The sequence below is a fragment of the Centruroides sculpturatus genome, unplaced genomic scaffold, assembly GCF_000671375.1.
Source record: "Centruroides sculpturatus isolate CEXI.00-Female unplaced genomic scaffold, Cexi_2.0 scaffold3, whole genome shotgun sequence".
NCBI classification, from domain to species: domain Eukaryota; kingdom Metazoa; phylum Arthropoda; class Arachnida; order Scorpiones; family Buthidae; genus Centruroides; species Centruroides sculpturatus.
The window spans coordinates 1,665,891-1,677,833 of NW_019384366.1; the positions used below are offsets into that span (position 1 = coordinate 1,665,891).

The 11,943-nt window shown below is 29.0% G+C and overlaps 1 protein-coding gene across 1 annotated transcript in view; it reads right to left on the minus strand.

Annotated features, from left to right (window-relative positions):
• Positions 1 to 11,281, minus strand: part of LOC111612572 (signal recognition particle 9 kDa protein-like) — a 15,023-nt gene extending 3,742 nt beyond the window's left edge. Inside the window, exons 1-2 of the mRNA XM_023353806.1 lie at positions 10,679 to 11,281; positions 3,089 to 3,157 (exon numbers count right to left, since the gene is read on the minus strand). Of these exons, the coding sequence (XP_023209574.1) occupies positions 3,089 to 3,157; positions 10,679 to 10,750 (141 nt within the window). The 5' untranslated portion in view covers positions 10,751 to 11,281. The remainder of the gene's footprint in view (positions 1 to 3,088; positions 3,158 to 10,678) is intronic.
• Positions 11,282 to 11,943: the final 662 nt, after the last annotated feature.

The window sequence follows — 11,943 nt, forward strand, 5'->3', positions numbered from 1 at the left end:
CAAAAAAGCAGTGAATAAAAAATTAACAAAAATATGAAACAGAAAAGATTAAAAAATTAGTGTTAAGTTATTTTTAAGTTATTGTTACATTACGTTATGTAAGTTAAGTTTTAGTATCATTTCCCTTCTCCCTCTCCTCCTCCACCAGTTTACACCTCCACCAAATTTTCCTCAAAGGTAAAGTGCAAATAAAACTACATTTTTTTAATCAATTATTATTCTATTATGGTTATTTATACATTTACAACTACAAAATGCATTTTTCAGTGTTTTCCTTACTAAAGTTTTTTTTTTCAATGTACTACTTAGCTTTAATTTGAGAGTGTTTTTCATGTTGGAATGAATTATTTGGTTTTACATGTAATTGTATGGGGAAAAATGATTCACCTTACGACATTTTCATGATACGATCTGAGTTTCGGAACGGATTAATTTCGTATCCTGAGGTATCACTGTAGTTAAACACATTCCTGAATTTTAGTGCACTTTTATTTCTACAGTATGCCTAATACAATAAGACCCCACTTAACGCGAGGGATGCATTCCTAGATGACAAAGCGCTAAACGTAACAGTGTTAAACAAGGTCATTTTAACATAGGGTAAATAGGGATAGGGAAACATGCAACTGAAAATGAAAAAAATTTACTTTAATTTTTAGTTATATTAATTTGTATAAAAGTATAATGTGTGTATATATATATAATAATATATGTTAAATAACACACAAACATATATTAATTATAGAATACATTTCTGTGTGTATATTAATTAGTTTATTTTTTCTATATTAATAGTTCAATTTTTGTGACAAAGGTCCTGAGTTTTCTGAAATTCTTGTTTTTTTGCAATAAAGTCCTGAAGTTTCATTTGTTGCTTTTTTCTTTTGTCTTTCCTTAAGCAAATGTTGGTAGCGGAAGATCGCATCCAAAACGCCCCATTTTGCTTTTGCTCTCCTTTCAAAATCTAGATCATTCACTATAATTTGATCAACGATTTCAGTTATCATTACCAAACTTTTACTAAAGAAATCGGTAGAGAAATTTTTTGGGTTCTTCATTTTCAGAATCTCTATTTTCCAGTTGTACACGTATTCCTTGTTTTGCTAGTTCTTGAAGGTTGTCATTGATAAGACTCTCACCAGAAACCTGCGGTAACTCCTCAATATCCTGTCCGTCTACATCTCCTAGTCCTGCTGTATCGATTAGGTTGAATTTGATCAACCTAACGATACAGCAATAGGCTCTTCTTGTTGAGAATTCTTGGATACCTTCAGCCATAACTTCTTCCAAACTTCGTTCATGCATTTATCAGTTAATTCTTGCCACGCAAAGCTGATATTGACTATGGCATCCATGATGCTATATTTTTTCCAAAATTGCACCAAGCAAACATAGAATTAAAGAAAGTACACCTTTTTGTCCCCTTTTTCTGATTGATTCATGTTCGTAAATAATCATATTACAGTAGAGCCTCGATTATCCGACCCCCTATCAACCGACCCCTCGGTTAACCGACCGTCCTAGTCGGCAAATTTCAAATGTCCGCTATTGATGTAGCGCTACAATATTTGGCTATGTTTTGGCTACTTTATTATTATTTTTACGTGTTTTAGCTGGCAACACTCATTCGACCATGAAAGGGAGCCAGTATTTAAACGAGGCTTAATTTTCTAATTTTTAACGATACAATAGCGACGATTATTATTTTAAAAAATTTTTGTTAGGCTTAACATCGATGAAAATTCAACGCAAAGTAGGTTAATAGCGATATACTAATATACTAATTACATGGGATATAATAATATACTACACTAATAATAGATTTTTTCATACTTTTCGGTTATCCGCCCTTTCAATTATCCGACCAACCCCAGTCCCCAATTAGGTCGGATAATCGAGGCTCTACTGTATATACAAATCAATAAAATGCTACACTAATTTAAATCAATGTAAATTTTGAGCTTTTTTTAAGGTTTTGAGCAGACAGTGTTATATGAAATAAATTTTAAACAAGGCAGCATTAAGCGAGGACTTACTGTACTTTTTCCAAAACAATAACAATAAAAAATTTCTCAAGATAATATTTGAAAAGAAAAATAAAATAATGATCTAAATGTTCTCCATTTGCACAATTCCCCCCCATGCTTTATCATAACATATATGTGTAATTACTATAATGAAACAAAAAGAAAACAAGTCTTACACTTAAAAGTATATACAGTAGACCCCCCTATAACACGGGTTCCTATAGTTCGGATTCCTATATCACGGCAAAAAAATTGCGACAGTATTCGTACAAACATGCTAAAAAATCTCCTATAATTCGGTAAAACGTCATTGCCGACTCGTATCGCAACAGGATTGCACAAACCATTGAGTTTAAATGAGCAGCGGACCTACTAAAAACCATTTATTATTTAACGTCCATAAAAATTATATTTATATTAATGATGTCTCTAAAGGTCAGTGAATTTTTCGCAAAAAAAATAATTTATCAGGAAGCACGTGAGCGCCATTCGATGACAATCTCCATGACGAAACAAGCTTAAGCAATGGCGTAGTCGAACGGTGCACACTCGGTAAGTAATCCTACAATTTTTTGTTTATAGCATAGTTTATATGGATTATTCCCAAAAAATTATATGTTTTGGAAATGTTGAGTCAAATTAATCTAGAATCGTTTAATTTTATGGAAGAAACCTTTCAAACAGCCATAGTCCGTAAACTGCATACGTGCCGGGCTGTGATTGACTGGACTCATAAAAGCTGGATTCATAAAACTCAAAATGTATCTACCGTGTTATGGGGGGGTCGACTGTACTTATTTGACATAATGATTTCTCTCAAGATAGACAAAAGTTTAAAATAAATGCTATAAATAGATTTTTTGTAAGCTACTGATTTCATTTTTTTATAATAATGTTTTCTAATAATATGTCTTTTATTCTCATCAAAGTGATATTGTCAAACTAAAATTTTGATCTTAATGATGTCTTTCTTATTTCATAAAATTTATTGATCTTTACTTTAAATTCTGATTTAAATGAATTTCCTATATCTATTTATAATTAATGTTCTTAGTACTTACTACTTGATCATCTGTAATTTTTACAACTAATTTTCCGTCACAATGGCGATATTTCATAATAAAACGTACCTGTAATAAATAAAATTAAAGTACTATTAATAAATTAAAGAATTCTATATAAAATGTATTATACTAAATTTGAAAATAAGCCACTTTATCTGAAGACATGATATAATCCATAAGAAGAGTTCCACAGCCTTAGCTACATATGCTTCAGGCAACAAGTTTATAGAGAAATTGGATTAAGCATATATGATAAGGTCTGCTGTCTGTAGAGAATGGCTAAGAGAATTATAAGATAATTAGAAGCCCTCAAGATCTTTAAAGTGAACAATAACAGTTGCTACATCAATTTTAAAGAAGAAAAATGCATATCTAATTCCTGGCAAACACATTATAATTTAACTTTATTATTAATTACATCATCTGTTTATCGTCAATGAATTGATACATTTGAATTTGAATTATACCTTGTTCTTTGGACTGTTCCTTGTTTGAATCAAATAGTTCCTGATGAAGATCATATTTATAGACATATGATCATCAGGAAATGTTAGTTTTCTAGTGAATTAATTAGAATTAACAACAGCTGGATGGATCAATGTATTGTAGAAATGTCTTCCAGTTATTTAGTTAGTACATATTGATATTGCAAAATAAAACATTTTTAATTTTGAGATTAAATTGCATAAATTTCTTTTCTGCAATTTTATAAGTCCTTATAACAATTCAGTGCTTTCCAAATGAATGACACACAAAACAAGAAATATTCAAAAATAATAATTTAAAAAAAAAGAAAGAAAAAAAACACACAATACATGACATCAGATGAGTAGGGAGAAACTGGTTATACAGGGACTAATCCTTCCTCTTTTTACTTATTCACTGTATCATATGACAATCAGTTTACATGATATACACATGGTGAAGAATTTTACACCTTTTAGTTGTTTAATTCATTTTAAGGTTCTGGCATAGTAAACACTAGTATTGTGTTGTATTCCAAAGACACATGGCAAGTTTTCCATCAAATATCTTTATTAGTTGAGTCAATACGGTACATTGTTTTGTACTCATTTTGGGCTTTGACTCTCTTCAGTCAACTATAATACAATATAGGTATACCTCGCCTTATGTCAGTAATTGGTTCCAGGAGAGGTGACGTAAGTCAAATTTACTTGTCTCCGAATCTACTTGTCACTAGGCTAAACCATAAATTATCATTCCTGATTCTGTATTTTATTTATTAATGCATTTTTAATAATATATGGTTAATAAGGATGTATTTTAAGCTTACAAACAAATAAATTTTAGTTTTTAATATACAGAAAAAAGTAATCTAAATTTACGAATGTATGTACTGTAAATACAGTATATACTTGTAAATGTATATATTTTAATATGATTTCGTGTGCTTTAAACGTTTTTCTAGTGATATTACAACTTCAATATTTGTGGTGGACAAACGTAAAGTCAAATAAAATGACTTAAACTTGATTTTTATTTTTCCATATAGTTTTTTGACAAACGACGTATAATCGGGAATGACGTNATTTTAATATGATTTCGTGTGCTTTAAATGTTTTTCTAGTGATATTACAACTTCAATATTTGTGGTGGACAGACGTAAAGTCAAATAAAATGACTTAAACTTGATTTTTATTTTTCCATATACTTTTTTGACAAATGACTTATAATCAGGAACAACATAACCCGAAACGATGTAAGTCAAGGTATACCTGTATATACTTTTTATCTATTACAGTAGAGAACTTACATAAAAAACAATGAGTACACAAACGATATACACGTACTGTACCTTTGGTTACACTTTGTATAATTTAAAATCTTGTAAAATCTGCTTTAATCCTTTTACGGATAAACCAGTATACATTATAATTTAAAAACTTTCATAAACCTTCCCTTTCTTTGACACAATACGATTAAAAATTTTGAGTTGTTTCCGCCCCTTTTCACCCCTTCCTTTTTTGGCATTTGTGCTGGTATCTTTAGTGTTGCCACGTATGAAGTGTGCCACCTTGTGGTCTTATTTTTACCAAATCTTGCAGAAATTATTTTTTAAAAGATTGCTTTTTACAGAGAAATTTTTTATTTATAGTATATTGAGCCAGTTTTCGTTTATTTTAAGACTTAGTAAAGACAATATAAATGAAAGCCTTTTTATAATTTGTATGTTAATTTTTCTTTATGCAGTATTTCTATGTTATCTTTGTCTATATTACAGTTGTTTAGAGTACAATGTTCGTAAAATGCAGAATTTATTCTATTGTATTTTAGGTCTGCTATGTGTTCTTTCAATGTAATTTTTACTTTTCTTTTTGTTTCTCCTATGTAATGTTTTTTGTTTGTGCAGTTACATAGAATTTTATATACTACACCTTGGGCTTCGGTCGGTATTTGCTGGTTTTTCTTCTGGTTCGAGGTTAGCAGTCTGTTCTCCATTTTTTGATGATATGATAGTGCTAATTTGTAGTTGATTCTTTCTATTTCTGTGCTGATTTGTTCGTGAACAAATAAATGGGAAATCAGACTTAATGACCCAAGAAACCGATGTAAAAATAAAAATAAACAAGCGACTAAAACAAAATATATTAAGTTCCCTTATATTAAAGGCCCATACGAACAAATCTTGTGTTGGGAAGTTCGAAATGAGAAATTGAATTTTGACAAACGAAAACCCATTTACCTGTCCTGTGTTTTTCCCGACATATCTCTAGTCGTGACATGCTGACCTTGACCAGTTGACCCAAGATATCTCATTTCAGCATAAGAACCTTTTTTTCAAAGTAGATGGCGCTAGTTGTTATAATTTTATATTAAAACTAACTTCCAAACTATATATAATTTGTTTTTTTTTTCTGTACTTATATATAATTGAAAATTATAAAATAAAAATTTCCCATTTTTGAAAAAAAAATAATCCTGGCTATATATATAGTTTGTGCAAAATAAAAAAATAATTTTGAACGATAAAATAGCCAGGATTATTTTTTTCAAAAATGGGAAATTTTCGTTAGGTATCAACAAAAATTCAATCCAGGGTAACATGCAATGTTGAGAAATTTTGAAATTGGATAGGTTAATTTCACCGAAAATGCATTGTGGACAACCTCATGGTAGTGGCCGACAGAGTTTGAAAGATTGCACTCAAAACCAGTGATACCAAAGAAGATTGGAGAATGAGAATTGAGCATCAAAGTGATTCAGCTTAGTAGTGAGTCTTGGAGACATAGTCTTGTCCCAAATACAGCCTTGCCATTTTACTTGTTTTTCTTACAATTATTTCCACTATAATAGACAAATACAAAAATAATGTACCATATGTAATGGATGTTTTTAATTGAAGGTGTCAGTTAAAATACCTTCATGCTTTTGTGCATTAAAAGCTCTAGTTATCTGCATCACTACAGATGCATATATGCTCTTGCACCAAAGTTTGGAATTGACCAACATTATATGCTACTCATCCTTTTTTTTACCTTTGAAGATTGTATATAAAAGGGTTTCCATGGGTAGTCTTGAGTGACTTACCATCTGAACTCATAGTTCATATTTTGGAATGTGTAGTTATTTCTACATTCAGTGACTAAATCCTATTATATAGAGGATACATTGATGACAGTGCATGGCACAGAAAGATGAATTGCATGGCAGAAACCCATATGAATAAAAATTTAGTGTTGACCAAGAAAGTGATCTTAAGGTCTATTTTCTGGATATTGCAATCACTTAACTGGAGATGAAATAAATACAAATATATAAAGAATATTGAATATTCTGCCAGTATTCAACCCTCTGTATATTCCTATCAACTCTTGCAACCAGAATGGCAATAAAATTTCAGCATTCCAAGCATTTATTAAACATACATTCTCCCTTTGTTCATCTGTTTTTGACAGGTTGAAAAAGCTTGAATATATTAAATCTATAGCTAATAAGCATGGATACTTGGCCAGAATGATTGACATTCTTGTTAGTAGGTATTCATCACCTGAGTATAAGTCCATTAAAACCTTTGAGAATTACTGTTAGGATTACAATAAATAGGCAACACTTATCAGCAAGTCACTGAAGAGAAAATGATTCAACTAGTAATTTTATTGCGGAAATCCAACTGTCTTCATATTGTTAAGAAATAATAAAAAACAAAGTACAGAGAAGGAAGAGTTCTGGTAAGCTGGTAAACAGTTGTTTACCAGCTTACTAGAACTCACAGGGTTATGAGGTGACTAAGCCCTTCAACTTAGCAGTTTCCTTATGCAGTATATATATATAATATGCATTTGCTTCCGTCCCATAAACTTTGAAAACTGTTATCTTTTTACACTGGGCTATAGCTACTAGGCCTAGTGCTGAATGGAAAAAAAAGAAAAATACCAGTCACAATTTGTCCAGCTTGTCCCTTAGTTACCCAATGATTTATTCCTGGCCACACAACTGGTGTTTAAATGATTCCAGTGTTAGACAGCAGATTTAATATAGCTACACAGTCAACTGGATGACAGCAAGTGGGCAATGGATATCTAGGCAACAAAACAATAGATCAAAATAGACAAAATAAGAAATTTTCATTGTTTTCTTTATTAAAATCACCACTTTTTCCTATTGACCTATTACCCACTACACTTAAATAATATTTTATTTAAAATACAAAAGAAAAAGTCTAAGACTAAAGATTTTCACTCCCCATGAAACAATAAAAAAAATGAAAATCATAAAAAAACATTAAAACAGTAAACAATCCCATGAATGAAATTAAATAATCTAAAAGTTATAAAGCATGCATTTACAAGTACTTTTAAATCATGTAAAATTTTTAATGTATATATTCAATTTTCACGATGACTCAGGATATCTTCTATATTGAAGTTAAGACCATTTACAAAAATTCACAATATTTTCAAGTCTTTTCTTTATCCTTTAACACAACCACAGAACAGTAACAGTAAAAATTCACAAAGTTAAAAACAATAATCTATTAATATATGTCTTTTTAATGAAGCTTTTCTTCAATTCGATTTTACTGTTACTTCTGTAGTTGTGTTAAAGGATAAAGAAAAGACTTGAAAATATTGTATATTTTTGTAAATGGTCTTAACTTCAGTATATATTCAACATTATTCATATTTTGTGAAATATACTAAAAATAAGATCTATTCAAAACAGAATCAATCTAAAAATTAGGAAGAGGGTGTAAAAATATATGACAGATTATGTAAATTCCACTGGGGTATTTTTTAGGTGAAGCCAATCAAACTGTACATAACCATTAAAATATTTATGGTATAACAGTTGATCAAAGTATTTAATGCATTCTTTAAAAGAATGAATACCCAGTCTAGACCTGGCGACACTCAAATGATAGGTAACAGGAATAATTTTTTTTTGAGAAAGGAGTTAAAAAATTCAGCTAGTATGGCTGAAAATGGAGAGCCCATTGATACTCCCTGTCTTTGAAGGTAAATTTAGGAGTTAAAAAACAATCTAAACATAAAATTTGAAAAATTTTGTTTATAATTACATTTATTTTTATTCTGAAGAATTAAAAATTGTATAGAAGTTATATTGAAATTTCTTATGCAAAAAATGTCAGCTAGTTAATAAAAATTTTCATTTATATCATATTTTAAAATTTGTAGAATCATTTAAGAAAGACACAGTTAAAAAGGCAATTCTGAAAATAATTTAAAAATAAAAAAATATAATTGCACAATATTAAAATAAAGAAAAAATATAGTTTAAAATTCATTTGTTATTATTATTTTATAATTAACAAATTACATACACTAATACAAAAAAAGTATATAGAATTCAAAACAACATTTTTATTTTAAATTTATTACTTCATATTATATGCAATACTATGTAAATACTCTTATCATATTTTCCCTATTGTAATTTAAAACTTTTCTCAAAATTCTTTTTTAGTTTCAGCTTCATTGTAACATTATGTTCATGCTGAAAATCTGCATAACATTGCTCTTTCATAAGTAAAATCAATGTTTTTTGAAATTTTCATAGTCCATTTATTAAAAAAATTCATAAATTTGGATGACATGATTTATATTTATTTTATCAATATCACAAAAAAAAATCTTCCAAATTGTATGACAAACTTAATTTTTTGCAAAGCATGCAAACACTTTTAATTTTCTATCACCCAAACGATGATTGTCCAATTAACCGTAGTAAGTTGACTATCACAGCTGTTGTGTACCCCTTCAAAGTATCTGGGTTCAAGCAATTTCACACAACAACTGACTAAACCGCTGGACAGATTCTGAGTTGTGTTGCCATGACAATAGCAGTAGGTTGACCAACTAGTAGTTTCAGTTGGATAAATTTAAAAAGCAAAATATTAGTAAACAGTTGGTAAACTACAGCCAATCAGTCTTTAGATTTATGAAAACTTACATAATGAGAAAAGATGGCAAAAAATAGACTTTCCAGAAGAATCGATAATCAAAGTATGAAAACTTCCATGAATTCATGATGTTAGTTGATTGGATTACAAAGATATTTTTAAAAAATTAAAAAATTTACACTGATTGGCTGGTGTTTCAATTTATAATTCTCATTCTGATTGTTCATAATGAATTTGTCACTAAAATAATCATATTCAATGCAAATGATTTTGCTTCTAGTTGGTCTGGCCTATGTGTGAAATTGTCAGTGTGAAATTGCCCTTACACATCTAGACATCTTAATTACTATCTAAAGACTAATACAAATAGAAAACTTTTAAGTATGTCATATGGCATTATCACATTTACAATACTGTCAATTGGGTAAGACTAAAGGCTGTTATACACATTACGGAAATCCTTTGAGGATTAACCGTGATTTTTTTTTCTATTTATTCACCTTTAAATAAAAATAATTCTTTATACGTTGGGAAATATTTTAATAAATTTTGTAAATTACTATGTTCGATCCAGCCAGTTATATCCAATTTTTTTTCGTCTGTTAAGTACATCCTTTGAGGATTTCCGTAACGTGTATAACAGCCTTAAGACAGTCAAACAAGTTAAGGACAAAAAGTTAGCCATTTTTACAGATTCTAGATATACAAAAAGCAGCAAAAAGAAATGCAGCATCTATTTCCTAATGTATAAAAACTCTCTTTGAAATGCTAATAGTTTGGTATACAGTATTCATATTAATATTGTTATATTTCATTCTTATGTCTATTATTTTGGTATTTATTTTTCATTTTTTATCAATTATATTTATCTTTTTAAGAATTATTCAGTAATTGCAAATTCATGCTTATTTTTAAATCCAATTAAACATCCTCACGTGAGGTCTGTACCATATGTTTAAACTTGAAGATGAGTTGTTATTCTTGTTTGTTAAAAATTTTATTGTTGGATAAAGGTGTTTTGTTTTTTTACATTACCATAAAAATGTTTCATAATATTTTCATTAATTCAGTTCTTGGTGGAAATTACTTTATTTGAAAACAGTGATTAAGAAATTACTTTATATAAAATTTAAATTGCATAATCTTAAAACATCAATTAAAAGAAATATATTATTAAAGAATTATAATTAGCAAAAATGACTCACTCTCATTGGATCTGCCAAGTAAAGTCTTTCGGCAGCTTTAGCAAAATCTTCCCACGAAGTTAAATAAGTCATACTTAAAAAAATGATTTATATTAATTAAATATTTTTTAAACTTATCTCCATGCGAACCTCCTCGACTCGTTTACCGAACGAAACGTCGAAGTCACATTTCATTTACTCTCACACTCAAATCAATGTAAATGTCAAATAATACTAAAGTTAACTTTACGTCGATTAAGATAAATAAAGAGAATTTTAATTAACGAATTTAAATAATAAAATTAACTGTAAATTGTTCATTTTATAAACATTAGAGGAGGCGTTCGTTTACTCTCGTCGTCATCCGCTCTCATTTCGCTACTCGGAACACGGTCCGTCCATTGCAGACGGAAATAAGCACGAAATGATTCTGGATCGGTAGAGTGTTGTCTACTCAGTTTGATGAATGTAAATGATATTAGAAAGACAACGACCGGAGACATGAGGCAAGTTATCTTTCATCTTTCGAATCTGTATCGGTTAAAACTCTATATTATGCATAAAAAGAAAATATTGATCGATTTCACTAGCGAGGTTGCAGCCGAAGTTTTCATCTGTAAAACGTGAACGTTGAACATCGAGATAAGCGGCGCTCGACGTACGACGTTCACGTTTTACAGATGAAAACTTCGGCCGCAACTTCGATATTATCTAATACAAAATAGTTATAAGAGTTCAGAAATCAAAATAACTTTAGATTAAAGAAATAATAATCTTTCCAGTTTGCTGTAAGTTCAATATTTTGATCTATTTAATCTGTTCAAAGATGTTTGTTTAAAGAATATTTGCTATTTTAAGAATTTAATATACATATTACCTGTATATAATCTGCTAGCACACATTAATTGATATAAAATAATTTATTTTGTATAAATTATAAATGTATATTATATAAATTTGAAAATTTAATGAGAATTTTTCTTATTTAATATTTAATTAGTCTGGAAAAATATTTAATTTTATTAGTATGTTAATTATATTGGTTAATATTTAATTCGGTTCGGTTTATTTTGTTTTTGGGTCGCGACCTGTTTCGAGAGACATTATAAATTACAAAACAAAATTAACTTTTATTGTTAACGGTAATGATGATTTGCTTATTTTAGCATTTAATACGTTTGATCTTATATGTTCATTTTTCAAGTTTTTTAAAAAAAGATTTTAATTTATGTAATAGATTGACAATTTGTATTCTTATTCATTAATTGTGAATATCTCATTCATCT